The 17,053-nt window shown below is 40.3% G+C and overlaps 2 protein-coding genes across 2 annotated transcripts in view; one reads left to right on the top strand and one right to left on the bottom strand.

Moving 5' to 3' along the window:
- LOC139465302 (atrial natriuretic peptide receptor 1-like) overlaps window positions 1-7,970 on the top strand; it is a 48,524-nt gene extending 40,554 nt beyond the window's left edge. The window contains exons 18-22 of the mRNA XM_071246986.1: window positions 544-612; window positions 4,915-5,089; window positions 5,967-6,065; window positions 6,728-6,819; window positions 7,863-7,970. Coding sequence (XP_071103087.1) covers window positions 544-612; window positions 4,915-5,089; window positions 5,967-6,065; window positions 6,728-6,819; window positions 7,863-7,970 — 543 coding nt within the window. The remainder of the gene's footprint in view (window positions 1-543; window positions 613-4,914; window positions 5,090-5,966; window positions 6,066-6,727; window positions 6,820-7,862) is intronic.
- An 8,837-nt stretch (window positions 7,971-16,807) lies between these two features.
- Window positions 16,808-17,053, bottom strand: part of LOC139466060 (uncharacterized) — a 1,761-nt gene continuing 1,515 nt past the window's right edge. The window contains exon 2 of the mRNA XM_071248075.1: window positions 16,808-17,053. This exon is cut by the window's right edge and continues 514 nt beyond it. Within this exon, the coding sequence (XP_071104176.1) occupies window positions 16,808-17,053 (246 nt within the window).

Genomic DNA, 17,053 nt, shown 5'->3' on the forward strand with positions numbered 1-17,053 from the left:
CCGGGACTCAAAAAACAGTTCGTTATATCTGGCTGTTTGTAATAAGCGTGTTCGTTATAAACGTAGTCTACTGGCTACGGAAGTTTCTACAATGTAATTTCGCGAATTTGCATTTCTAATAAAACTTGTTATAATTTGAGGGACAAAAGAAACGATACCTCTCAGATGATTTCATCATATTTTTTATTTGCAACTGAAATATTTTCAGTTAGCTATATAATATCCAAAAACATTACAGCATTTGTGCTTAGAATACATGTAGAAAAGAATACGTCTACATAGTTTTATGTTTTTAGATATAATTTGATTTACAACTTTCAAATTTAAATTGTGGTAGCAAATTATACAGCCGATATATTTTTCACAACATCATTCAGCTACAGATGATTTTTAATCGAACTTAAGTTCGGTATACTTTCTTTTGGCCCTCAGTGTAGTATTGTTTCGGGAGCGGCATTGACATTAGGACGTTGTGCTTGTTTCCCGATCCAGTTTTTTTCTTCTGATTATGTTTAAACAGTGATCTTTATTTTGTATTTGAAGGTTGTCAACTTCCTCAACGACCTCTACACCTGTTTCGACAACGTCATCGACACCTATGACGTATACAAGGTACTGCCTGTTCCCAAAGACATCAGATATCTCTGCTAAAACCATCATCCATTGTACGACTCCTATAAGATAGCTCGTTCTTTAACCGTTAGTGGAATCTTTCATCGTTTCAACATTAATATCAGTTTTCATTGGGTATTATGTGAAATAGAAGTTCACAGTATACATATTTACCGCCTCGACAATAGAAACACTCGATACAGTTTCTCACGTACATTGTTTTTGGGGTGTTAAAATTTTTCAATCAACCTAAATCACCTTGTTAGTGATCAAAAAATTTCAATTTTGAATTATGTCAAAAGAAAATTGACTAATTTATATGCAATATAACCAAGATATTTATCAAGAGATATATGAGATCAATATACTAGGTTATATCAATTAATCATATACAATAATTATTAAAATGATTTATACATGCTGTCATTTCGTTTGTAACTAGTATTTCTTGATGAGTCGGATTGCGATTAAAATCATCATGACACGACCCCTCATGCTGTCATTCCCTGTACCGTTGATGCGCACGTGCAGTTCGTGTTTGCGCTGTTCAATATAACAAACAGCAGATCTTTTTGGATATAGGGTATTCATTGCCGTGTGCCGTTTTGACATTTAATGAATGAATGAATGAATGAATTTCTTTATTTCCTCCAGAAGTTACATCCGAAGATTTACAAAATCTCTGATAGTCTCAGAGCAAATGCATTGTGCTAGTATCTATATAGATGGCTGCATTATTAACACATAAAATACACACACACACACACACACGCACACACAAACACAAACACAAACACACACACACACACACACACACACCCCATCACCATCACCCGGCCCCATCAGTGTGGTAGACTGTTTTTGTATAAAATCCATAAATGTTTAATGAATCCCTAATAATACAGATTTTTTTTGTCACGCCAGTTTCTTGTATGTGTTCTACTGTAACACCAAAATGGCCCAGTTAGAATGTCATCAATGCTGTTATGGGCAATAGTATGTTTTCTGTAATATTGTCCCCAATTATCTATTATTTACACGCCAGAAGGTATCAATGATTTCTCAGAGAAGAAAACATTCCTTTACATTGATATAAAGATCTTGTAGTATTCTTTGTTTTGCGAGTGACAGTTAAAAAAACATGATTTAATTGATTCTAGGACGCTTTTACCCGCATCGTTCTGAGTCCTCATTTTAACATTTACCCATAAGCCTATTCCTGTAGAAATAGATAATTTTTATTTGTATTCCCAACAGCGCATTTGTATTTTTTATTAAGATAACCTATTAATTCCTTTTAAGGACTTCAAAGGCTACAAACTGTAATAATGTCTCATGGCAAACATATTAAATTGTTATGCTCTAAAGTGCAGGCTAATCTGGAAACACTGATTTTAGTTTCAACAAAATCAATAAACGCGCTATGATGTCACTGGACCCTTTGGTCAATCACCCCATTGTCTGGTCAAGACTTGTTTGTTTAAAGGCAGCACTCGTACAGTAGGAGTACCCATTCAACCAGCAAATGGTCGATCAACATTTAGTAAAGGTTATTAATTGATTTGTTTGTAATATAGGTCCTCATGGGGAAGTGAGATAGCATGGTGGATAAAGCTAGTTAAAGTCGTTATGGAAAACCCGTTTCGAATTCGAAGTCCATTTCAGTGCTATAACATTATATAACGTAGTACTGCAGCGCTGTGTGTAGACCCGTGAAGATCCGGGGTAGAATAGGTCTTCAGCAACCAATGCTTGTCGTAAAAGGCGACGATGCTTGTCGTAAGAGGCGACTAACGGGATCGGGTGGTCAGGCTCGCTGACTTGGTTGATGCATGTCATCGTATCCAAATGACATGGATTGATGGTCACGATGTCAATCACTGGATTGTCTGGTCCAGACTCGATTATTTACAGACAGAAGTCATATAGATGGAATATTGCTGAGTGCGGCATTAAACAACAAACAAACAAAAAGTGTAAGTAACAATATTAATATGTATAGCCAATGCCAGAATAGAGCCAATCTCAATCATCCGCCGAAACAGATTCCACAATGGCAAATTTGCGTCTAAAAGTTTATGAATGGATCGGTGACAATCAGTGATAACAGGTTTGTAAATATGTCAGGGAAAGTTCAGGTCTCTGTTTAGGTGAACACTGATGGTTAACTTCAGATAGGGTTCTATCAATAGTGTTGTCTAATTTAGAAACGCACTTGACGATCAATCCGACTAATGGCTGAATGACATAACAAGCAGTTCGGAAAGACACACTGCGTAAACGCATTACTATACATTAGATATATCTGCTTTTGCTCTGGGGGAGTCCATTGGCAACCTGTACTCACTGGCGTTTAATGATTCTTCCTGGGTAAGATATATATCATGGCATCTTGGTCGGTAATCACAATAAGCACTAATATGTTGCATGTACTTTAATCAGTTTCTAGTCTTCCATTGTTAAATAATCTGCTTGAAAGAGATTTCTTACGGAGTTTTTTGCACTAGTTGTTTTGGAACAAAATTTCACCACCAATCATCATAGGTCCTATAAATACACGCTATATGCAATGCTTACCCCCTGGGAATACGATGAGAACGAAATCTGATCCCATGTCGGCTCTGTGGCTCTGCTAATGTAATCTGGCTCTGGTTTTATTCTCGTGCAGACACACTTAGTTCATCTTCCAAAGGCAAGGGCGTTAACTGACTATAAAAGTCCAGTTTCCACCCTTGCCGAACTAGGCTGGAGTTCCGGAGATACATTTTGGCTGGACTGACGAGTGTATGCATTGTCCAATCAAAATCGCGTAACGAACTAGGCACCCCGTTCGTAAACAAAATGGATTTCAGTGTGCATATTTCGGTCGACTGCAGGATTTGCAAAGCATGTATCCCGTCAACTGGGGGTCGACAGATATTTTGCAAATCTTTTCATATTTTTAGTCAAGGTGCTCAAGTGATTTGATGCACTTCGCCGGGTAAGACTCTTTTTATTGCAAAATTGATCTTGATTATCGATCAGATCGCCTTGAGTGGGCTCTGCCATTTTGGTTCAAGTAAATGCAAGTGATATGAGAGGTGGAATCTGATTTGTCAATAGGAGGGACATAGGAGGGACATAACTCTTATTAGCCTCTGGTGGCGCTTCGATCGAGTATGGAAATTCCAGCTTCCTTCGGCAAGGGTGGAAACTGGACTTTTATAATTAAGGCCCCTGCTGTGGTGATCTAGCTAGAACAGCACCAACTCACCCACCCGAGTTACACACTTGAGTGAGACGGTCCATCAATATTTCTAATTTAATTAACATGTATCAATATTATTTAATCCAACTTTCTTCACATTTATCAACGTGCAATTAAGGGTAACATTTAAAGGGACATAATTCAAAGTTGTTATTTTATCTACAGTATTTCTTTAGTCAGCGTAATAAAATGCTTTATCCTTGGTGAATATATGAAGTTGTAAGAAATATATAACGACGTTATATGCATAAGCTTAGGCTTACGTTATTAGATATTTGTCACGACAACCGACGCAAGTAGGATGGGCGTGTGTAGTACATGGACTTGTGACCATAAAATGTGACGTCCCTCTTTTGACCTTGACTCGGTACTAGGAGAGTTCTCAGCTCTAGGGTTATATAGCTGTGTATCCGTTAACTGGGGCTATATTTCACAGTGGAGACATTGATAAGACATAAGAAACTTTTAGTAGACACAAAGTGGCTTTTAATGTCGTATATCAATTGGCCTGATAGTTCATCTTCAACATAAACCAACGATAGTCTAAAAGTTAAGATTGCTTTGTGAAAGGGGACCTGATGGACTAGTCTACCACTGTACGGTTGGTGTCGTCATTGCAGGACCAATACAGTTTGAGGGCAACTATTATATGGATGAATTATACTGAATATGTCATACAACCTCATTCATATCTTCCACGGAGGCAGGATGGGGTAGCCCAGTGGTTAAAGCGTTCTCTTGGCACGACAAAGGTCTGGGTTCGATTCCCCACAGGGATATAATGATGTGAAGCCTATTTCAGGTGTCCTCGGTTCTGGGCCCACTTGCACAAAGCGATCTTAGCGCTATGATGTTCGTAACTCCCATACCTTAACATAGGCTTACAATAGTCGTAGTTCTAAGATGTAAGTGGGCCCTGATATTGTGCGTATCGCAATACGTTGCGCGAAACCAGTCTAACTCAATCACTCACTCAATCAATCAATCACTCAAGCACTCTCCGATTCCACGTATATCGGCACAATTCGGCTTCAAACTGACGTTCTTTCTTCCAGGTGGAGACTATCGGCGATGCCTACATGGTGGTCAGCGGACTTCCGGTTTCTAATGGAATGAGGCATGCTGGGGAGGTGGCAATAATGGCACTTGATTTGCTCAGCTCTGTGAAACACTTCACCATTAGACATATGCCTTACAAACAGCTACAGTTGCGGATTGGCATTCACAGTGGTAAGCCACCATAGTCAACTACAGGGATGAGGAAGATGAAGAGTAACAGCATCAATAACAGTTTTAGTTTGGAGAATCGGAGCTAAAGTTCAATTTAACACAACCTAAATTCAGTCTATTTAGATTTGCTACTCCTTCCAAGTTCAATGTTATGGACCTACCGTTTATTGCAGGTTTGGAAGCAGTGTTGCTTTTTTTGTGAGAGTCTTAATCATCTGGACAAGGATTTGGGGAGAGACCTAAAATGACATGATAAAACATCTTAGTGGGTCGGGGGCACTGGTGGCCAAGTCGTCTAAGGCGCCGCGATTCGCTGTGCAGAGTTGCGTCCCTTGGGCACGCCAGAAACCTATGATTGTGGGTTCGAATCCCGGTTCGCCCCGATTATGTTTCTAGCTTTGTCAGCACTGTACCCGTGATCGTGGGTTTCACCGAAGTGGTAAACGTCTCAGACCTGCATCACTTCAGGCTTTCCTCCCACATTATGCTGACACGCCGTGATATATCTGGAATACTATTAAAAGTGGCGTTAAACCCAACTCACTCACTCTTAGAATAAGGGTCACAATATCACACTCAAACTATGGTTAAGCCTCTGCACCCGTTCCACAAAGCCATCTTAGCGCTACGGCAATCGCAACTTCATACTTTCGCAAACAATATACGAGTGTCTTAGCGTTAAGACAATCATAAGTGACTATCCTGTACCTTTACGTAGACTATCGACAGCCGTAACGTAAGACGATGGTAGCTCCCATAACATGTTTAACATAGACCTTCGACAGTCGTGGCTCTAGGATCGTTTTCTGGAACGGGTCTCTGTACTGTCAAAATGATGGGAGGTGAGCAGCGAGTGACGATGTGCTTCTCTCTGTAGGTCCGGTCGTGGCCGGTGTGGTGGGATTGAAGATGCCAAGGTACTGCCTGTTCGGGGACACAGTGAACTACGCCTCTAGGATGGAGTCTTCCGGTCTAGGTATGACAGACATTTATACACATCCCAGTGACCTTCAAACAGCGAAACTCGAATAGGTCTTCAGCAACCAATGCTTGCCGTAAAAGGCGACTATGCTTGTCGTAAAAGGCGACTAACGGGATCGGGTGGTCAGGCTCACTGACTTGGTTGATGCATGTCATTGATCCCAATGGCGTGGATCGATGCTCATGATATTAATCACTGGATTGTCTGGTCCAGACTCGATTATTTACAGACCGCCGTCATGTAGCTGTAATATTGCTGAGTGCAGCGTTAAACAACAAATCAACCAACCAACCGTTAATTCGGACGGTGTCTTCCGGTCTAGGTATCCAGGACATATATCCACATTTCACTGACCTTGACAGCGAAACATCGATAATCCGGACTGATCCTAGTGAAATCGTCCCTAATAACACGTCTCCGAATTAACGAATTTGATAGAGAGTACAGTAAGCCAGAACAGCAATCGTCCGGAAAACGGATTAATCGAGTCCGGATAATCAAGATTCCACTATACATTATAATGTGTAAGCCTATATTTGACGGAAGTAAAAATCTAGATACCATGGAGTATCAGCTGACTACTCGATCCATTGCTGAATCATTATATTGCGAAGGCTGCTGATCCGCTTCTTCAGATTGTATTATTCCTGCTGCAGCTCTGCAGATCCATGTGAGCCCCGAATGCAAGTTGGTGCTGGACAAACTAGGCGGGTTCCATTTGGAGGACAGGGGAGAGGTTACAATGAAGGTCAGTGTGTGTGCGATTGTGATTGTGATTGTCGTGAGTGTGATTGTGTGTGATTGTGATTGTGTTTGAGTGTTATTGTGCTTGATTGTGATTGTGTGTGATTGTGTGTAATTTTGTGTGTGTGTGAGAGAGAGAGAGAAGAGAGAGAGAGAGAGAGAGAGAGAGAGAGAGAGAGAGAGAGAGAGAGAGTGGCTGCTTGTACTAATTCCTAGTTATGCTTGTGTTAGCCCACTGAGAAACACGCAGAGCAGCATTAAACCCAACTCACTCACTAACTCTAAGTTTTAACTGTATCCGATAGCTAGGGAACGATCCGGGGTGCGATGACATTCAATAAGATAATAAGATACCTTTCTCCGATCTCATTGTACTTGTTATGTTATATTAGTAAAAGCGTTAACTTTGTGATAGGTAATCGGTAACCGATACTGTCAATATAGATTATCTGGAATTGGTAGTTCAAGTACTGCTTGGTGGTCCAGTGGTCGGCGTGTTTGCTCGTCACCCTGTAAACGGTGGTTCGGTTCCGTGTATTTGTTGTTCTTCCCCCGCTGTGATATGTTTATTATTTACAATATAAATATTGCTAAAAGCGATATAATATCCAACTCCCTCTCTTGATGTTGTACACGAACGAACATAATTTCATGACCAATACACTGCCGGGCAAAAAACAAATACAGTAAACTACGGTTATAACGAACTCAAAGGGACCACTAATTTTAATTCGCTATAACCGTAGTTTGTTATAAGCATATATACAACAAAATGCCGGAACTAAAAATAAATTCGGTATATCCGTCAGTTCGTTATAAGCGTGTTCGTTATAAACGTAGTTTACTGTATATGTTTTGGACCTTAACTTTGCAGTGTTTCGGCGACTGTTTTCAGCATCGGTACGTTGTTTAACGTTTGTAATTTGTTGGTCATACCCAAGTGAATACTTTCTTTTGTCCGGCAGTTTATCTTTTTGAGTTTATAAAGAGGAGTACTTTTGTTAATAAAAGAGATTTTTTTATATAAATAATTGTTTTATCTTTCAGGGCAAAGGAACAATTGTTACATATTTCCTGAAAGGCAAAGATGGATTTGACAAAGAGTTACCTTCCTTGGACCTTGCAGTGCCTATCTCTGAACACACATTTAAATAATTAGCAAATAGAAGCAAGTTCTTATCTAATCACATATCTCTTCACGTGTCTGCTTCTAAACGTAAGGGTCGGTTGGCTAGCGTTCGCCATGCTACCGATACTACTAAATCTAAAGTTATATACATCTACAAAGGCAATGATTGTACTAATACTTTTACTGTTACCAATTTGACAAAGTAGCTTGAACGTTTTATTCACATCTTTTTAAAACTTATCGAAACAATGACAGTGAATCTTGTTGAGAGCTTCTATACGCTTGGAAAAACGTTAAACACCTCCCACTGTGTATTTTCCGTTAAAAATTGCCATTTTCTGGTTCTTTTCTGTATTGGTTTTCTAACAAAACATAAGTTAGAGTGTGACATACTTGTGTTAAAATACAGAGACCGAAAGCGATTTTCTATTAAGTTAGTTGTAAGTGTTCTTTGGCAATATTTACATGAGGACCATTCCTTCCTTTGCTTCTTGGAATCAGTCATAGATATGACGCAGTATTTACGACCATCGAGATGAACATAAGATATGACGCAGTATTTACGACCATCGAGATGAACATAAGATATGACGCAGTATTTACGACCATATAGATGAACATAAGATATGACGCTGTATTTACGACCATCGAGATGAACATAAGATATGACGCAGTATTTACGACCATCGAGATGAATATAAAATGTGACGCAGTATTTACAACCATCGAGATGAACATAAGATATGACGCAGTATTTACGACCATCAAGATGAACATAAGATATGACGCTGTATTTACGACCATCGAGATGAACATAAGATATGACGCAGTACTTACAACCATCGAGATGAACATAAGATATGACGCTGTATTTACGACCATCGAGATGAACATAAGATATGACGCAGTATTTACGACCATCGAGATGAACATAAGATATGACGCATGTATTTACGACCATCGAGATGAACATAAGATATGACGCAGTATTTACGACCATCGAGATGAACATAAGATATGACGCAGTATTTACGACCATCGAGATGAACATAAGATATGACGCTGTATTTACGACCATCGAGATGAACATAAGATATGACGCTGTATTTACGACCATCGAGATGAACATAAGATATGACGCAGTATTTACGACCATCGAGATGAACATAAGATATGACGCATGTATTTACGACTATCGAGATGAACATAAGATATGACGCAGTATTTACGACCATCGAGATGAACATAAGATATGACGCTGTATTTACGACCATCGAGATGATAATATTGTTCATGTCCCAAACACCAAAGGAATATCGACGATATCTTGGAAATGTATCAAAACTAGATCAATATCATATGTAGATATTGGAAAGATAGATGGAAACTCAAGATAATGCAAAAGAAAAAAGCGGTGATGCTTCACCTTTTTCCAGGTGTATAAATAATAACGGGACACCGTATCCATGGTTACCTAATCCAGAAATATATTAATCCGGTCGTTTTAACCCAGAATGGTTCCACCTGAGTTAACGGGATTTAACTTTACATGTACTATGTGACAGGGAATATATGTATAGCTGTGATACTTTGCCCGACATGGGCGGTGGTTAAAGCGTTCGTTGTCACGCTGAAGACCGGGGTCCGATTCCCAAATGGGTACAATGTGTGAAGCCTATTTCTGGTGTCCCTCCACGCGATAGTGCTGGAATATTACTAAAAGCGGTGAAAAACCAAACTCACTCATTTCCACACTTTACCTGACATTGTTGTATATTTAATTGGCAAATTGTGGCAAATATGATATATTTTTCGTTGAGATGTACATAGATTTTATGCTTGCATTAATGTTGCAGCAAAAAACGAATGGTTGCGAAATCATGTGTAATACTATGTGCATATCATATCACGACAAACACACATTCATCTGTATATAGCATGACATGCACACATGACGCATGACAAATAGAACGGATGTTGCCATTATATGAATAAATTAAGAAATGGTTCAAAGATTACGTTTGCTACAAATGTTTCATAATGTACATTTCCTATATATATGTATAAACTATTACAGGGGTCATTCATGTGTACGTGCTGTATTTGGTGGCACGGATGACCAAGACATGAAAGGCGCAGAGTTGTGTCCCTTGTCGGTTTCAGGATCTGCTGGTGATGGGTTTGAATCCCAGCTTCGCCATGATTATAAATGTTTGAGACCTCCCTCAATGTGGGCTTCTCGCATTGATCTGACAAGCCGTGATATAACTGAAATACTCTTCAAAACGGCGTCACCTCACCCTACAACAGGTGTGAACTGAATATGCCTGTCTATGTTCCCTAGCATGAGGTTAATATCTGTGTATTGGAGTATCGAAAATGAAGAACTCTAAAATCAGACTTTAGTTGTCATGACGTCTTATTACCTTTTTTATTTTTTGTGTTTAGAACTCAACAAGTTTTTATTTCTTTAGCATTTTTCACATAAACTATCAAGTAATTTACTTTCAACTTAACCGAACCAAACCTTTGTAACTATTTATCGTAACAATCTGCGTAACGATACACATTGCACGAAAGTCTTTGCAACAGCGTGTGTAGCCAAAACTGTTTTGTGGCTTGGCAGCAAGCCTCACTCCGCGCTTTAACTACACTTTGTCACATACTACATAGCGGGTCAATAAACATATTTGTATGCCAAGTTTTAATATATCTATATACTGTTGTTGCTTCCTTGATATTCGATATTAATTTGGTATAATTATATTTGTATGATCTATTCTTATGACTGAAATCAAATATCACAATCGTCCAATCGCAGAGAGAAGTTCTATTTTCTGAAACAACCCTTCGTATCATAGGATCCGGTTCAATTCCCAGATTCACCCCGAATATGACCCTTGGATTCTCAGCATCCTACCTGTGCCCTTGAGCTTCATCACAGTGATGAACGTCCACGAAGAGCGTCTTTGTGGGCTTTTCCTCCCACATTAAGCTAGCAAGCTTGGAGACCACTGAAACTAGTACTGTTCCAAGCAGCGTTTAAATGAACTTAAAGCGTTGGTTGAAAATAACATTATGAGGCAGCTCGAAAACTGAAGGGAACTATCAACTTATATGTTTCAAGTCTCCTAAAGGAAAATGGTGCTCAGTCTTATGCCACGTTAGAAGGACACACGTTTACACGAAGTTAAGACTGAGTGAGTTGGGTTTAACGCCGCTTTTAACAGTATTCCAGTTATATCACGGCGTGTCAGCTTAATGTGGGAGGTAGGCCCAAAGTGATGCAGGTCTCAGACGTTTACCACTTCGGTGAAACCCACGAGCACGGGCATGGTGCTGACAAACCTAGAAACATAATCAGGACGAACCGGGTTTTGAACCCACAATCATAAGTTTCTGGCGTGCCCAAGGGACGCAACTCTGCATAGCGAATCGCGGCGCCTTAGACGACTGGGCCACCCGTGCCCCCCGAAGTTACGAGGGTAGATTGATGGGTTCTGAACCTCTCTTAGTGGACATCGTTTGTTGTGGACATAAGATGATGTCAAAAAAGTATACACTAAAATTTGAGTCAGTGAGCAAATAGTTTCTCTGTGAATGGTCAGTGAAATAAGCAGGGGTCTGTGACCTTTGGAAAATGGACATCGTGTAAAGTCCACAAAAGATTTCACTGTTACGCAATTCATTCTTGGTATGAATTGCAACATGATGATTATGGTGATGTGATTGTTACATTTTATTTTTTTATTTTGTCACAGTTTCTTATTTCATGTGACTCATGTCATTCTCGTCACGCCCTTGTGATTGTGACATCAATACTGGTGGTGTTTTGGTGCCCCGAAGTGTGTTACAGGAATGTTTTTCTTACCACTAAATGGGTATTAGTGGCTCAGTGGTACTCGCTGTATAGAGTTCCGTTCCTGAGCCGTGACAGGATCCGCTATTCGTGGTTTGAATCCAAGATCCTCCCCTATAAGTCAGTCCCTTCGTGTGCGAGGGGGTTCTTATGTTGTTACCCCATGAATATTATCAAAGCGGGAACCTTGGATGTTAATAATTTAAATATGTTCCTATTCAAGTGTCTAGTTCATGGAATTGATCATGAAACTATTTTGAGTGGCATTCAGAACTTTGGTGTGGTCGACAAGGACAAGTTCTTGTGAATAAACGCTCAGTTCTAAATAAATAAAAGCGACAAAACCCTTTCCAAATTCATAAGAAATCTCTGAGAAAAGCAGAATCAAGAGTACGATTACGAATATATCACGAGAATGTGTTTATGAATTACTATCAAATAGGGATGAAACAAGGCGGAAGGGTTGGCGTATCCTGGCACCCGTCACAAACACATGCACACTCAGTCAGGCAAGTAATTTTGCACCTGAAAAAGCACAGGAACACATGGTACGAGTAAAAATAGGGAATTGCATGTGGCATCATTTTTGTCACTGATATGTCAAATTTAAAATTGTCCTATACATTTCTACCATAAAACATGTTGAATGCTTTACTGAGGCCTTGAATGTTGTAACCTTGATCAAACAACTTCTTAGCAAGAGTCGTATGACGCTCATTGATATCTTGGTAGAAGGAACATGCTCGATTTACCTCAAAAGTTGTGAAATGTAAACACCAAAGGCTGGAGCTGCTGGAATATTGCTCGACATAAACGTAAAATTGACTATTGGAAAGTTGAAGTCCTCCCTCTTGCCATACAGTCTTGTGGAGAGTGTTTTGTCACTCTCAATCTGTATGCATAGATCTAAATATGAAACAGATGAGGTGTCTCACTGGTCCCTGTATTTCTAATTCAGATGGATAAATCAATTAAGGGAATTGGCTATTTGATTGTTAATGAACGATATCAGATCATCGATATATCTGAAACTTAAGCGGGGGGCGGTCGGGTAGCCTAGTGGTTAAAGCGTTTGCTCATCACGCCGAAGACCCGGTTCGATTCCCGACATGGGTACAATGTGTGAAGCCCATTTCTGGTGCCCCCCGCCGTGATATTGCTGGAATATTGCTAAAAGCGGCGTAAAACCATACTCACTCACTGAAACTTAAGCTAAACTTGGCCAAATTACCTTGTTTTGACTTTGTCAATCTGATAAGAAAACCCTACTCATATACATAAAGAAACAGACAAGCAAGAAGGGGAGCACAACTAGCGCCCATGGGGATGCCACCTTTTTGCTTAAATGTCGTTTGACCAAATTTTACAGAGATGTTATCAATGAGGAGGTCCAGCATTTCACATATTGTTTTCTTAGAAAGCTTCAGTTGGCATTATTCAGTTTTGACAAACTGTCTTGAACCGCTGAAGATAGATAATACCACTGAAGTTGTTTATCCATAAGCACATGTCCTTGTTCATCATGGAACCGTTAATAACACCAACCCATTGTACATGTGTATTTGTATTGTACTAGGGCACATGGCATGTTATTGTTAAAGAACTGTTTTCACCCCCACCCGTCCAGGGTTGTTATCAATAAAGATGGTTAACACTGCTTTGTGTGCTGTCACTTTGAGTGAGTGAGTTGGGTTTAACGCCGCTTTTAACAGAATTCCAGTTACATCACGGCGTGTCAGCTTAATGTCGGAGGAAAGCCCGACGTTTACCACTTGGGTGAAACCCACGAGCACGGGTTTGGTGCTGACAAACCTAGAAACATAATCGGGGCGAACCGGGATTCGAACCCACAATCATAGGTTTCTGGCGTGCCCAAGGGACGCAACTCTGCACAGCAGATCGCGGCGCCTTAGACGACTGGGCCACCCGTGCCCCCCTGTCACCTTGAGATATGATTGGCATGTATAGACAAGCACCTTCCGCCATCTTTGCACCCTTTGGTTGGTGGACTGAATGCAAGGTTCGGTCTGATAAAGATCCTCGGTTCGCCAGCACCACCCCCGTGGGATCTGGGACATGGTAAACCCCGACGACCTGCATACTGTAACAGTTTAAAGTTGAGTTAAACTAAACCCATCCATTCAAACGGCTACACGGTGAGTTGTGGAATATATAAGACTGGACTATCTATGCCACCGAATAAAGAAATATAAACATTCTCTCATATTATCCTTATCATTTTATTCGGACAGGGGCATTTGATATAACTTGTAAAAAACAGTAGAAAGCTGAAATTGTCTGAAGACCTGAACAAAGTCCTCCTGATGTCCCTGGAACAAAGTCATTTTCACAATGGCCCCCTTTTCCAAATGTCCATCATAATTATTGAAAATGATATGAACTTTAATATTCATTCATGATATCATGCAATAATAAAAGCGCCATATCAAACGAAAGCTTTATTTATGAGCTTTCAAAACCTACTTGATTTAACCTTTTGCTTTAATTAGGGTGTGTTTTATAAGTATTTAAAGAACTATATACCAATTTATTTCTTTGCGGAATACCCGGTTATAGCCAGATGTGATAATGATAAAAACAATCTAGGAAATAAAAACAGGGATTTCTGATTTTGCAATTCTTTAATCAGACGGGTAATCAGTACAGACCATCCCCTAATTTCAATACAAGAGTAATAATACTTTCTTACATAATAATAGAACAGCCAAGTACTATTAAAACCAATCACCCGATGGAGCCGGAAGAATGTTAGGTCCCTGGGAATTATGTTCAGTGTCATTATATTGTTCATGAGCTGCTGCAATATAGTTTACAGTTCTGTCCACTTGGAGAGGAATATGTACAGATGCGTGTCGAGAGTCACTGAAACGCTGTGATGAATCATTCAGTAGAATCAGTCATGGAAGTGAAGTAGAAGTCCATATTGTAGCTCAATGACGAGCATTTTTCCAGTTGTAAACACTACATCCTGAGCATAGGAAAGTGCACACCAGCCCTGCTTTGCAGCAAGTACATCGCCTCCCAGATATCATCTTCAGGACTTCAGAAGAGCAACAGGTCAATCTCAAAGGGAACAAGCAGTCCCTCTCTGTGGTGTCACTAGGTAGGTAATAGTTCATTTCCCTGCCATTGTTTTACATCATGGTGTACTCTATAATCTGGGATTTGGCAGCTGCTGATGTTGGAAGGAGGGATTTCAACTTGAATCCAGATGATATGCTCGAAGAATAGATTTGAAGTACATCTTGTAGCGGTGTTTGTCCAGTGACTTTAACCCCACAGTTCCATACAGCTTTAGAAGGAACATCACTCCAACTTGTGCGAACTCATTGATTGTGAGAACTATCAGGTGCATGAGAGTGATGGCTGCTGTTGAATGCAGATGCGCACGGAGTGCACGAGCATATGCATGACCTGTCATCATACGGATTAGTTTGAGGCATAGACAGTTGTGCACAGCTCTTCTAAGCCTCCTCCACTCATGACATATCCAACCGATCCCATATACGACATGAGTAAGTGAACCCCTCCAAGTCGAGTTACCATCTTGTGAATAATAAACTACAAAATTTCATATCATTTTCAATATTAATGGCGGCCATCTTGAAAATTTGAGGAACTTTGTACCAGGGGCATCAGTATGACATTCTGAAGGTCTCGGGAATGTTTCTATTACTATTGCTTTATTTTCCAGGTTTCTTAATTTGTGTCTAATGCCCTTGACCTATAATCATGTCTTTAAGAACGTAACGTGTATAATGATACCCACTCTGTGTTTAGACCGCCTCCGTGGTTTAGTGGATAGAAAGTCTGCCAGGAGAGTGGTTCGATCACTGGCCGCGTCAGACAAAAAGATGGTACTTGCTTTTACCGTGCCTGGCGTTCGGCACAAAGAGGCTAACACAAGCACTGGGCTGGGATAGCACCGGCGTAAGTCAGGGCTAGCATAAGAAGCCACGCACACGCACACGCACACACACGCACAAGCAGGCATATACTGCAAGTCCAATCAATCGTGAACGCGGCGTTTCATCTATTCACGCACGCCAACACAAGGTCAAAATGTTGCATGAGAGGTAATTAACACACTTATGCAAGTATAACTGCGGTGAAACCCAAAGAACAGCTTTATGTAGAAAATCATGTGACACACAAAATGTTGCTTATGGATGACGTTCATGACAAGTATTGTTGTCATGATCTTTTCATGACATTGCCTCAACATTGCCTCAACATTGCCTCAACATCAGCTCTGCTCATCTGATGATGGATTAATTTCGCACTCAGCAATATTCCAGCTATATGATGGCGGTCTGTAAATAATCGAGTCTGGACCAGACAATCCAGAGATTGACTTCATGAGCATCGCAATTGAGATACGACGACATGCATCAACCATGTCAGCGAGTCTGACCACCCGATCCCCTCAGTCGCCTCTTACGACAAGCATAGTCGCCTTTTACGGCAAGCATGGGCTGCTGAAGACCAATTCTAACCCGGATCTTCACGGATTGATGGTGGAGTTAACTGACGTTTAAAAACTATAACAAACAAGCAACATATTTATTTTGTTATTCAATTACATGGGTTTAGCTTGTGTAATCTGTATAATACAACATTAGTAAACTGTTGACACCTTTAGGCAACAACTTGTGTTTGTTTGTTTGTTGTTTAACGCCTCACTCAGCAATTTACCAACATGACCATTGGAATACACATAGATGGCATTCATAGAGAAATATGTTTGAGGCATGTCCAAAGATATATTAGAAGGTTTTATGTCCATAGATATACATTTAGTTGACATAGCAATTGAAATACACAAATATGGAATGTCCATACACAAACAAGTAGGTAGCATGTCCATAGATATATACATGTAGGTTGCACGTCCATAAGTGACTTGTCCATAGAGATGCACATAGGATCCATGTCTACAGCGATACATGTACCTGGTGTGTCCAGTGACGACGTACTGGTTGTTCATGCCGATGATGGCGGTATACTCCGGTCCTCCTCCGCACACAGATCCAGATACGTCCCTCCTTGCTGGTGCACTGGCTTCTCGTAACCGCCGTCCTGGTCCTCGGAGAGATCCAAATACTCATGATCGGTACTTCGTATCATCTTTTCGTATGCATAAGTAAGGTCTCTGACGCTCGGCGACCCGTTAGACCCGTCAACATCAGTCACTGTTTGTTCTCCGCACGATTCTGAAAAGTCGCAAAG

Source organism: Haliotis cracherodii, unplaced genomic scaffold (genome assembly GCF_022045235.1).
Source record: "Haliotis cracherodii isolate W230 unplaced genomic scaffold, xgHalCrac1.p SCAF_18, whole genome shotgun sequence".
Lineage (NCBI taxonomy): Eukaryota > Metazoa > Mollusca > Gastropoda > Lepetellida > Haliotidae > Haliotis > Haliotis cracherodii.